General features: G+C 32.0%; 1 protein-coding gene across 1 annotated transcript; it reads right to left on the bottom strand.

Annotated features, from left to right (window-relative positions):
- Window positions 1-3449: 3449 nt before the first annotated feature.
- On the bottom strand, window positions 3450-7984 carry LOC107913657 (acyl-coenzyme A oxidase 2, peroxisomal). The gene is made up of 7 exons (XM_016842309.2): window positions 7206-7984; window positions 6719-6834; window positions 5458-6338; window positions 4557-4736; window positions 4305-4471; window positions 4084-4207; window positions 3450-3877 (listed from the first exon to the last, which is right to left on the bottom strand). Exons 1-7 carry the CDS (start codon window positions 7646-7648, stop codon window positions 3722-3724), a joined length of 2067 nt encoding a protein of 688 aa, XP_016697798.2. The 5' UTR covers window positions 7649-7984; the 3' UTR covers window positions 3450-3721.
- Window positions 7985-13182: the final 5198 nt, after the last annotated feature.

Here is a 13182-nt window from a genome sequence, read left to right as displayed (position 1 = left end):
TGTTCACTAACCTAATCTGTTAAATGTGTTGTATTTCTATCGAAAGATTTAGCCTATCAATGGTGGAATATGTTGAGTTCTGTGATTTTGAGAGAGCGGGTAGAGTGGGAATTTTTCCAAACCGAGTTCAGGAAGAGATATATAAGTCAAAGGTTTCTCTATCACAAGCGCAAAGAATTTCTTGAGCTTAAACAGGGTCGTATGACAGTATCTGAATATGAAAGTGAATTCGTTGATTGAGCAAGTATGCCCGAGAATGCATTCCAACCAAAGTTTCTATGTGTAAACGATTTGAAGGCGGATTGAACAAGGATATAAAACTTCTAGTCAGGATTCTCGAACTGAAAGAATTTGTCATTTTTGTTGATAGAGCACATAAAGCCGAGGAGCTTAGTAAAGAGAAAACAACAACCGATTTTGAAGCTAGAGATTCAAGAAAGAGATCAACTAGGAATTCGTATCATCCATCATTGAAAAGATTGAAAGATTACCATAATCGTTCGATCGCTTCAGTGGGATATCCTAGTAGAGATTGTGGTAAGCAACACGCAAGTTCTAAAGCTCAAGGTACATCAATAGCAAGTGTTGGCACTGTGAAAGCCAACAAACCTGATTGTCAGCAATGTGGACAATGACATTTTGGTGAATGCTGGATGAAAGGCGGAGCTTGTTTCAAATGTGGTTTGCAGTAACATTTTATTCGGGATTGTCCAGAGTTACCTGAAAAAGACAAGATTTAGACTGTTCAACAGAGTAATATAATTGCAAGAGGGAGACCGCTGAGGAACCCTAGGAATGTGGATAATAGCCGTAGTGTGACTAAGGACTCTGGTTTGAGGTTCGAGGCATGAGCACTAGTAAGAGCCTATGCGATATGTGCGCGTGAAGAAGCTTCTGCTCCAAATATTATTGCTAGTACATTTTCTATCTCTGACACAAAAGTTATTGCTCTGATTGATCCTGGATCAATAATATAAATATGTATATTAAAGTATGTTAAAGTGAAAACTATGTGATATGTGAAAATGCGAGTATGATACATGCATATGTGTAAAAATTGAGAAATATGAGTTACGAGCATGAATATGCAAAAAATGTAAAAAGTGAAATATATGTGTTAAAATGGCCATATCACATGCATAGGACGGGATTATGAAAGAAGGAAGCTATGTGGTAGTTTAATTGCGATTATGTGGTCGTTATCGGCAATTATGTGGTGCCTTGTCCATGATGTGTTATGTGACTGTTTATTGGTATCTATATGGTGGCTTGTCCACAAATAGTGTGTTATCGGATGGATGAGTTTTGGGGAACTCGATATTGGAGTGTTGCGAAGATGGGTAGGAAATCTTCTGAAATGTGCATTATTACAGAAGCATAACTTGTTATGTTCATTAAATCTGATGATATGTGAATTTTGTGAAAGTTATATTTATGATGATTAGGATGTGTTATGCTACGTGTTGAAATATATGTTTGTGACGATCTCACACTGAGCTTTTTAAAGCTCACCCATGTTATGTGTGTATCTCAAGTAATCCTCGTAATTTGGCTCAGATTTAGATCTTTAGGGGGGCTCTTGAATTAATGATCTCTTGGTCATGGGTACTTTTTTTAATAATGTGGGGCTTTTACTAACTATATGAGTTCATTTTGGATTTCTATTATGGACTTTAATTTGGGTTTGTCTTAATAACTTTTTGGACTTTATTTTTAAATTCTGAAGTATGGCATGGATTTCTATTTTGATATTTTGGGATAATATTCAATGAATTATTTTTATATGTTTTTTAAACGAATAATAAGCATTTTAATAATTATTAGCCACTACAAATTTGTGATTTAAAAATTAAGTTACAGTATGAATATTTTTAATTAAAAAGGAACAAATAAATTTTTATTGAAAGGAACACGATGTTTTAAAAATGACATATTTCCAAGACAAGTGAGTTTTTCTTATAAAAACGTTTTGGCCATCTCTATGGCCCATGTAATTACTCAGATTGGGTTGTAGCGTCTAGGCCCGATCTGAGGGGTTAAACAGCTCGACCCGAAGGTCCACCTAAAAAGTGGAAGGGTTTGGGTAAAAATTTAGGCCCAAAAAATGGGCTTGGGTAAAAAAATAAGGCCCATTTAGAAAACTAGCCTCAGGTAAGGTTTTTCTGGCCTAACCCGAATATGCAAAAAAATTTGCTATTTTTTTTACTATTTTTATTGTTTTGTTGTTATTTTATTTTATTTTTCACTATTTTGCTACAATTTCACTATTATGTTACTGCTATTTTGTTATTAGTGTTTAAATATTGTATAACTCTTATTTTATTATTAATTTCGTTACTATTTTAGAGGCATTTGCTTGTCAAGTTGCACTTATCTTAGTGTTATTTAAGCATATTTATTTTTTAATTTATTTTCAATTTGTTGGGAAATATTTATTTTAATATTTTTAGTATTTTTGATGTATTATATATATTTTTTAAAAGTATATAAAAAATTAATACGGGCGGGCCGAGTCGGACTCAAGTTTTAGTATTTTTATCCGGGCTGGACTTAGGCAAAATTTTAGGCTCATTTTTCAAGTTGGGCCTGAGCCTAACCTAGTCCGACCATGGACACCTCTACTTGTGGCTATTCTGTTCTTTTGTTGTTCTTTTGTCTTTGAGTTGCTTTTGATTTATTTTCGGTGCTATGGAGAATTTTTATTGTGAATTGTCACTTTTGGAGAGCTAAGCTGACTTAGACAGATTTGAAATTAAAAAATTATCTAAAGTCACACGAATTGCGAGACTAAAATTCTATCCTTGCCACACTAATCAATCTATAAATTTTAAAAATTTCCTATTGTTTTTTAGTGCAAATGTTTGGGATCAGGTTTGCTCAAAGGTTCTTCGTATTTTAAATGTGCGGGCACTTATGAATCCGAAGTATTAAGTCTACCAATTATGGTTTGGGAGAAATAAGTAGTGTTTCCAGGGCCTTTGCAATAGAATCAAACGGAGAAAATCAAGGGTTGGTGTACTCGTTACTTATCTCAAGGGGATGTGAGGTTTTAATTAAATCTATGTTACTTGAGACTGCATTTTCATTATGTGATAAAAATGACTTTAATTATAAACTTTTATTGGTGGCAGGGCCCTAACAAGCGTGGCATCCACTGGGTACAATGGCAACAATTGTGTGCCAAGCCCAGTGGAGGACAAGGTTTTTGTGGTCTGACCAAGTTCAATATATCCAGTTTTAAGGTTAAATATTTTTCTAATTGTGATTTTTTACGGAATAATCTGCCTTTATCCTGCCATTCCTTTCGGAGTGCAAAAGGATTATTGGAAAATGGTATTCGTTGGGTCTTTTTTAGTTTTGTTACCGTTGCTTGTTACTTGCAATCAGGAAGTCTTACTTGATTCATGCTCTTTTTTAAACTATAACACTGAAAAATGACATGCATCAAGTAAATCTAACATAGGTTGCTATTCTTTTATTCAAGAAAAGAAAAATATGTATGGTTCATAATACAGTTACAAACAAATCAGAGTTCAAGCTTCAGCATATTGTTCTTTCAAGTTTCACGTATTGTTCTTTCCAACCTAGGCTATCAACCTGGGTTTCAACAACTGCATTAACCTTAACCCTTAATTTAATCTGGCAAAAGAATCAAATATATTAAAAAATTCTATCTAATTGTGGGAACCACTTGTTTGTTCCTCCTATTTTTGGGTCTCAATTAGAACCCCACAAGCTGTGTGTACTGAGAATATGCTTCTGACTGCATTGCGATCGGGGCCCTTAAAATATAAGGCGGAAGATCAAATGCATCAATAAATTCCCCGGCAATATTTCGAACTTGGAAACTCAAGTACTGTGTGAGCTTGTTGATTGCCTGAGTGGAGGAAAAAAATGTAATGAAACCTCACAAAAATTGTATCTATAGCAAGTCTAATAACTCGAATATACACAAATATTAGGACGTGTTATAACCGTGCATGAGATGTTTATAGTCATTCCTGTTCTCCAGGGATGGTAACAATATAAAAAGAACCCCTTTTATATCTTATAAAGACTAAACTGTTCTGAATAACACTATACCTTAGCTTTGTTTGGTGCAACATAATCAACATTACGGTATGTTCCTATGTCTTTCCAGATCCGATCCAGGGCATACAGATCGCATAAAAGTTTTAGAGCAGCTTGACTGCTTGCATCAGGACAGCTAAAAATTACATTCAAAACAATTAAGAAACTCAAATTTATATATGTGGCAAGTAGAAAGAAAAGGAATGAATTTGGTGGCTGAGTTTAGGAAGTACTTCTGAACAGCTTCAATAAACTTTGCGAGGATGACAGATTCAATATGAGACTCTGCAAGTGTGAGAAGGTGATTCAGACACCTATTCCAAGCACCAAAGCTGCCAAGAGTTTTGGTGTGCTTTTGAAGTCGTGCTGCTACACTTTGAAGAAGTCTTGACGTTCGGTACTGCATACCAAAATTGTAAAAGATTGTGTTACTTGCAGTTTAAACTGACAAAACACTGAATTACAATAATGAAGAAAACACTCACCCGGAAAGCATCCAACTGAAATTTAGGGTCTCGCAAGTGATCTTCACTTTCCCAACGGGCAGTTACAGGATTTGGCTGAGACAAGTATGTGTTCATAGATTCTCTCAAGTAGTTCCATGTGACAGAAAGAGCACCACCTTGGAACTTGTCCTTGTATTGCTTCAATAAATCTGCAGCTACCTACATCCCAGTAAAAGGTTCTTATGAAGTTTATCAACGTTAAGACCAGACTACAATACATATTAGGTTCCGATGAAGGAAAACAATCCAAAGGCCCTTGCATACAGAACTGATACTAATGACTGATGAGAAGATTGGTGTCATCGGTAAAAGACAGTTGTTAACAAACTAAATCCCCCCCCCCCCTGAACCACATTTCCAGTCCCCGAAGAAAGAATAAAACACTTCAGAATAACAAAGTCAACAAATTTCCCTATTGCCTTGAATAAACATAACAAAAAAAATCTAATCAGACCCAAGGAGTCCATGTAAATGGATCAACAACAAGGTTCTATAACACATTTTAAAAAAATGCAGGTCATAGAGACAAAAGAGCTTCTATATGTCAGGAGAAGAAATGAAGAGGAATCAAAGAAAGGATAAGCGGTGACCATATTTGAAGAATCATGATGAATGGATGTAGAAGGCATGAAAAGATTGGCAATCTAACTTCTAAGTGGTTCATAACTGAATAGAGATTTGAAGAAAAGCTCAGTTAGGCAGTGTACCTAAAGGCTTGGAGTAAAGATGACATTAAACACAAAAGCCATCTAAAGGGGTCACTCCTGATCCTTTTATATACCGTATATCTAACATATTTCTAGACACTTAATTCTTTATACCAAAACTAACATTGTAAATTCTCATGCAAGGTTGTGATATAAAGGGGTTTGTCTTATACCTGTTGCAGAAGTACTGTATTGTCTCCTTCAAATGTCTGGAAAATGTCATGATCATTCCTCAAGGTACCAAACCGGTTGACAGCAGCATACCCATGACCTCCACAGGCTTCCCTGCAGGTACTCAATGACTTTGCTGTAAATGATGTCACATAGGACTTCAGGCCTGCAGAAAGAGCATGCACATCTCCAACCAGTTGTTCATCATGTGTCTTCTTCATCTCTGAATATTTCTCTACCAAATACTGAGTGGCAAAATGAAATGCATAAGTTGAAGCCAACATTGGCATGAGCTTGTGCTGCTGAGATTGATAATCAAGAATGCTGACTTCAGGCTGTTTTGGAGGACCAAACTGCTGACGTAGTAAGGAGTATCGTACTGCAATAGTGACAGCAATCTTGAGGATACCAACTGAAGAATGTGCAAGGCCAACCCTCCCACCTACAAGTTCACCAAGAGTAGCAGCAAAACGTTTGTTTATTGTAGGGAGACTACTTGTGTATTTTCCATCTCGGGTGACATCCCCAAATCGATTAAGAAGATTATCTCGGGGAATTCTAACTGAACGGAATCTCAGTGCTCCATTATCCACCCCATTCAGGCCAATTTTGTGGCCACAATCATTTATTTCAATTCCGGGAAGTGGCTGGTGAGTTTTAAGATCCCTTATTGGCACAATGAAGGCATGGACTCCCATATCAGAAACTCCTTTAGAGTCATGAGTTGGTAAAACCAACCTAGCAAAAACTGTTGCAAACTTGCCATGAACCGCAGCATTGCCAATCCACCATTTAATAGCCCCATCGTTTGGTGTGTCAATTATAAATTCATCTGTAATTGGATCAAATGTTGCAACGGTTTGAAGACCTTGAACATTTGAGCCTTTGAGCAAAAATTTGACAGTTTAGTTTGGCATGCAAGCTTGGCAGATTATGAACAAAAAAAAAATCACTTTAAGACAGAAACATGGGGGCACTTTGCAATATTAGAATGATGCTCTAACATGAAAAGCACAGTAACCACTCACACCATATCATCACAAATATTTTCTTCAGCATAAATTGTCTTCTTTAACTTACTTTATGCCTATAACATGAATTTATTAATAATATAATTACATATTTAATTCACACTCTGTTGCATGCCATGATGAGTTCTAGTGCAGAACAGTAGAAGGATAATTTCAAAGGAAGCACAACAATATACATCTAAGAAACAGAAGAGGGAAAAAAATGTAAATAAATAAAGAACAGACGGCTCACCATGATGTAGTTCTGTCATAGCGAAGCAACCAAGATAATCCAAATTGTCAATACCATCAAAATACTTATCTCGGTGCTTTTTAGTGCCTAAGTTCAACACAGAACCTCCCCAAAGACTGCATAATAAAGCATTCAACATCAACTAACGATATAAATCTAGAAATTCTACAAGCTATATCACGTCGGTTAGCATCATGCATCTATATCAATGAATTTTCATCCATGATACACTTCATTCCATCATCACATTCAATACTTTAACTAACAGTATTTTACCAAGAATAAACTCAGATGCAGTATTCGGTCCTCATGAACAATAAAAAAATTACGCAAAACAAACCGACCTCCCAAACTCAGTCTCCAAGCATTTGTATCCAAAACCCACATACCTAAAACTCAAATTTTAACCCCAACCCCCCACCCCCAAAATATTTCCAAGACTAAACCTTTAATGGCAAAAGAGACAGAAAAGCAACAACATATTTACCTATACTGGACACCAAATTTGATACCAAGTGATATATCAATACTCCCAACCGCCTCAGAAATAGCAAAATACTTAGCAGGATCTTCAACAACATATCTAAAAGGCTTGATCTTTCCTTCTCTAACTAACCCCAAAAGCTGTCTCAAACAAAGCTCCCTATGTTCTTTCATTGAAATCTCAGTCGGGGTTTGCAAATCAGGCCTTGAGTTAAAAAAATCAAAAATCTTCTCTTGAATTTCCCTATGCTTCCCTCTCATGTAGCTTGAAAGGGAGGCTACGTCGACCTCCTGCTTATTGGCCTTGGCGCAGGTCAGCATGTCGAGCTGAGGTGAACATTGGAGGGGCGGAAGTGGGATCAGGTGAAGGGACAAGCGTTGGATACGACGGGTCACGGTGGCGACGGATGGTTGTGATTTATCCTCGACCGTCTGACTCGGTTCCATAATTTTCTTTAGCCAAAAGAAAACTAAAAACAATGGGGAGGGGAAGTAAAGGGTTTTTTTATTTTCCTTTTCTTTTCGTTTCTTTTCTTTCCTTTTCGATTTTTCCGGGACGGAATGAGACTGCGAAGGGGGGGGGAGATTGAGTAATTTAAAAGAAAAGGTACTGAAGACGTGTCATTTGGCCGGTTAGTACGTGGCAATGGACGATTGGATAAGTGGAAGGTAGTTATTTGGCTCGCTTTGCAATGTGGAGAACGGATAAATTGATAACGTGGATGATATGGGCAGATGATAGGGTATAATGTGGGTATACTATCCCCCACCTTTGAATGATTAATGGCTGCCAAATATAATATTACGTTTTCTTTAAAAAGAATTGGATAAGTAAGCATTTAATAATATTGAGATTATATAATACATTCAACGTTTGACATTTTGGAAGAAATGGGGTTTGGCGTGTATTAAAAATAGATATGAATTTTTGTAAATTTAGTTATTAATTTTTATACTTTTTATATTTTTAATTTGATTTTTATTTTTTTTAGTTAAATATGGCCACTAACCATAAAAAAAACTAAAATTTAACTATTAAGTTTTTGAAAAGATAGTCAAAAATTTTTTTAACGAGAATACTAACTAAACCGTTAATTTTTTAAACATAATAGTCTACATAGGAATCCATGTCTACTCCATAGTTTTTTATTTGAATTTTTATGAACTTTTATATTTTTTAATTTTAATTTTATAATTTTTAAATTATTTGTTGACATGACATATAAAACAAATTATGTTATGTTAGCATAATCTGCATATAGATTGTCATGCGAGTTGCCACGTTAACTATAATACTTTAATTTTTTATTTCTAAAAAAATAATAGAAAAATTAAGTATGTGAAAGGTGAATTAATTATTTGAAAATTAAGTGTGAATGGTGGGAAGTAGTAACAAATAAATTGATTTTTTCTTAAGTTGGAAGAAAATAAAAGAAAAAGAGAGAAAAGAAAGGAATTTTTTTATGCATTTTTCTCGAGTTTTTTCTTAAACCATAGTCAAATTTCATTTCCTAGAGTGCTATGGAAATTTTTTCTACCATGAAAACTACTTAGTTGAAGAAGGAAGTGAAGGAAAATCTTTGGAAAGTGAAGAGAAAGTAAAAGTGAATATTTTTCTGAAGATTTTCATGTTTTTTCTAATATGAAATCATGAAAAGATTATGTTGGATGCAAGATAATGGTTATGTTTTATATATGTATGCATGGAGAGGAAAGAAAAAGATGAAGGGAAGGTGATCAAAGTAAAGGAAAGCTTTGAATAGAAAAGAGACGGGTTAAGTTCAAGTAAAGAAAATAGGTATACTTAATTGAATTTATGCTTGTTTACCTTAATTTAGATGTTTGAGTATTTAAGTTTAATATGAAATAACTAAGATATTAATTTGAAAGTATACTATGATTAATGAAGTTTAGAAATTATGTGATTAAGTTAAATTATTATAAGAATTATGTTTAAATAGAAGTAAGTCATGAATGCCAAATTTACAAGTGAGTAAGTATGATAATTGAATATATTTATGAAATAGAATATGATTATGATTATTGAGTATGAATATTGAATTTAATAGTGAATATATACACATATAAGCATGTTAGTAAAATAAAAGAGAAATGAATTTACAGGTGCATGTGTATCAAAAGGAAAATAAATAAAAGTTAGTATAAGCTTTAAGAATTAATACAAGTTAAATAATAGTTTGAATGATAATAAGTATGATATGTGATATGTAATATGCTTTTTGGTGTAATGAGGGGCCAAGGTTTGGTTGGGAAAAAGGTTGGTGGATCAGGGTATCAGCGGGTTGAAAGACTTCTAGAGTTTTGTTTATGCTTATGATTTTTGGAATATGGTGTGTTGATTGAAATCTAGAGTTCTGTTATCAAAGTTCCGTTAGAGGTTAGGAATTTTATTTTGACCTAGGACTCTAAGAGTTTTGTTACTGAAATTTTGATTATGATTACAATTTGTTAATGATACATGTAACATTTGTGAACATGTATGAAATTATATAATTAAATGATAGAAATGAATAATGAATTTAGTTAAATTATTTATGAATTGAATGGTGAAATGTATGAATTAAGTAAAATAATGTTATTAGATAGTATAAGTAACTTATTAAATTATTTTTATTGAAATTATTGAATTATATTTAAATGAATGCATGATAAGTCATTAAATTAAATTAGTTATTTACTAAGCTATTCATGTAACTAAACACATTTGTTTTAAATGCATATGTCAAAAACAAAAGTAGTAAAGATTTTAAGATTTCTGCATCAATTTGGATCACATCACTTCTCAAGCTTGAAGTTTTGCATGTACTTAGACTTATTATTAATAGTGTGAATTATGTATGTGATAATGTTTTGTGTCATAAGCTACATCGATTGTAATGAAATATGAATAAGTTTAAGTGGTGAATTTAGTGTTTAAATATAGCATCTCTTACTTAGATCAGGTGAGGAAGCTTACACCAACAATGTTAAAAATTAATGTTTTAATTATTATTTCTGGTAAAAAAATTTATTTGACTCTGTTTTTAATGGTTAAGGTCAAATTTAGCTAAAAAATATAATGACCGAATTGAAAATAAATATAAATACTAAAGAATTTTTTTACCTATAAATGTGATATTTCAACGATAATAAAAAGAGTTAGATTTGATGTCATATAAGAATCAACGTTATTAGATTAAAAATTGGAAACCCCCAGCAATTACAAAGTAAATTATTATAAAGTAAATGAGTTAAAGAATGGAAATAGTCCAAAATGATATTAACTAATTCACTAATTAAATTAAAATTTTCAAATCACAATAGCATATGATGAGACTTAAAAGATCTACATATATAATAATTTGGGTACTCAATATTAAGACCTTTATTTTTACTGATCGAGTTAAAATCAGAGGCATAGCTAGGGGGCTGACAGGGCCCCGACCCCTTGCAATAGAGAAATTTTTTATTTAGGCTCTTAAATTTTTAAAAATTTTAAATTAATAAAGATAAAAATATACTTTAGCCCTCCTAAAAATGATAAATTTTAATTTAATCCTTTAAAAACTATAAAAATATAGACTATTAAAATGATAAAATTACATTTTTACTATGATAAAAATTATAATTTAATTTCAACCCTAAAATATTTTCTGACTTCCTCCCTTAGTTAAAACCTTATTCGCGTGTAACATAGGTATAGTTAATTATCCCGTTAGTTGTTTTATCAATTTGTGGCAAAACAATACATTTAATACAATTATATAAAATGTCGGGGGCAAATACAAATTTGGTATCCATATTTAAATGCCTGAGCTCTGACTAGAATTTAAACACGATACACAGGAGACAAATTCATGGTCGAGATGTTAGGCGACCATAAAATTTAATATAGTTTTTCATTAAAAAAGGAAATCTAATATAGCACGTAATAATAATATGAATTTGATGCGTTAAGAAATGAAACACTTCAATTATTTCCAGCTTGGTCGTTAGACTTCAATGAAAATTGAAGGACACACGCTCACTTTTTCATATATATATAACGAATACATGAGTATCGTTTATTTTTCAAGCTATTACTAAATTCATTTTTAAAAATAATTAAAATTAAAATTAAAATTATTAATTATGAAAATTGAGTTACTAAAATTATTATTTGAACAATATTAGAGTTAATTATTACTAAAATATTTTAATTATGACTTAACTAATATTAGAGTTAATTATGTTAATTAATTATTATTTTAGATAATATTATTTTACATTAATTACATAAAGTACAACTAGATTATACGTTTGATGTGTAAAATATTTTTAATTATTATTTGAAAATTTTTAATTATAATACTTGAATTAATAAACTAATATATCTTAATTATATTTAATAATTCAAATAAGAATTATTATTTTATATTAATTATTGTAATTAAAAATATAATATTTAAAAATAAATTCAATATTAAAAATTTAAAATCACAAACAACACATATAACTTTAGAAGTTAGTATATATGAAAAGGACACACGCTTATAAGTACCGGTGTCCATGCCCTGGACGGGCTAGATCAAGATTGATTTTAAAATATTTTAAAGTTTGGATTTCAACCTTCTCAATTTGATTAGTGTAAAATATTTGTTTAAAAAATATTAAAATATATAATTTTATATAAATATTTATATTTTTTAATTAAATTCAAATAAAAAAATTTTATTTGAATTCAGCCCAAATTCAGTAGGTCAGTAGACAAAATTCATTATCTAAGTCTAATCCAAACCGGAAAAAACCAGTTGGACTAAACAACTTTACTTATAAGCAAAAATATATTTATGAAAGAAAAAAAACAATGCTTATACTTAAAAAAATAGAAATGTTTATATAATAGTTTACGTAAATATTTTCTTGTCATAGCATAGAAGACAATACATTTTAAGTTTAAGTCACGTTTTATGTAAATTATTTGTAATTTTAAAAAATATTTTAATTTAGGTCGTATTATATGTGGATTTTGTTCGAATCTATAGTCACTAATTACTCAGAAACACTTGTTTAAATGGACGTATCTGATTATAGTGGCCACTTCGGTTGTCACTGTGAAAAATAAATCAATAAAGTAAACAAGGAACACATAAGATTGTTTAAACAGTTTGGTTTCCCTACATCTTTGAAGTCCATCTTAGCGAGTAATTCCTCTATATTTAATCTACAATACAACAAGTCAATCAAACTCTATAGTATATAGACCTCACTTTTGTACCTGAAGACTAGAACACTTGCGCCTAAATTCTCCCTTTGAGAATTTAGGTTGTAAACACAATTTTCACTTCAAATGCACTCACGAAATAAATTCCTTAATGAACAATAGAATGCTCTCTATGCTTTCATACAAAATCTATACAAGTCTCTTAATATATACAAATTTTTGAAACTTGCTAACATGCTAGAGGCTAATTACAATCCAACCCTTTAATAGTTGTAACTACAAAATAGTAAAAACATTATACTAATAAAAATCCAATATAAAGTGAACTAATAGAGATTCATTATTCAAAGAAGTCTTTAAAGTGATCTTAATTAGTTCTCCACAATCCAAGGGGATTAATCATTTGATACGAGCTAATACATCTTCAATGATAGTTACTTTAAATGGATTGGTCTTTAAAATCTAGCATTCATATATCTACAACATCAACACAATTCAAAGCCCAAGGATTTTGTTTTAATAAATTGCTAACTCTAAATATGGCAATTTGCTGGACTACTGTAGGGTTTAGGGGCCGAATAAGGCCTAAGGGTGAGCTAACGCACTTCATGAGTGTGCAGGAAACCATTAGAAGGTGCACTAAATGGATATTAGTTTCTATGTCGCAACACGGATGACACGATGTCGCAACATAGGAAGCAGAATGGAGAAAAATCAAGACTGCCTTCGATGTTGTGACATACCCCTAAAGATAGCTGCAGAGGAGTATATTGATTGC

Source organism: Gossypium hirsutum, chromosome D11 (assembly GCF_007990345.1).
Source record: "Gossypium hirsutum isolate 1008001.06 chromosome D11, Gossypium_hirsutum_v2.1, whole genome shotgun sequence".
In the NCBI taxonomy this organism is placed as follows: domain Eukaryota; kingdom Viridiplantae; phylum Streptophyta; class Magnoliopsida; order Malvales; family Malvaceae; genus Gossypium; species Gossypium hirsutum.
This window is presented reverse-complemented; position numbering and strand designations above follow the sequence as displayed.

Bases quoted from the DNA above. Each gene is read 5' to 3' on its own strand.
- LOC107913657 (XM_016842309.2), bottom strand. From the start codon at position 7,648: ATGGAACCGAGTCAGACGGTCGAGGATAAATCACAACCATCCGTCGCC. The intron at 4,472-4,556 runs GTGAGTGTTTTC...TTTGGTATGCAG, and splicing joins TTCAGTTGGATGCTTTCCGG to TACCGAACGTCAAGACTTCT. The intron at 4,208-4,304 runs GTACTTCCTAAA...TGTAATTTTTAG, and splicing joins TTTATTGAAGCTGTTCAGAA to CTGTCCTGATGCAAGCAGTC.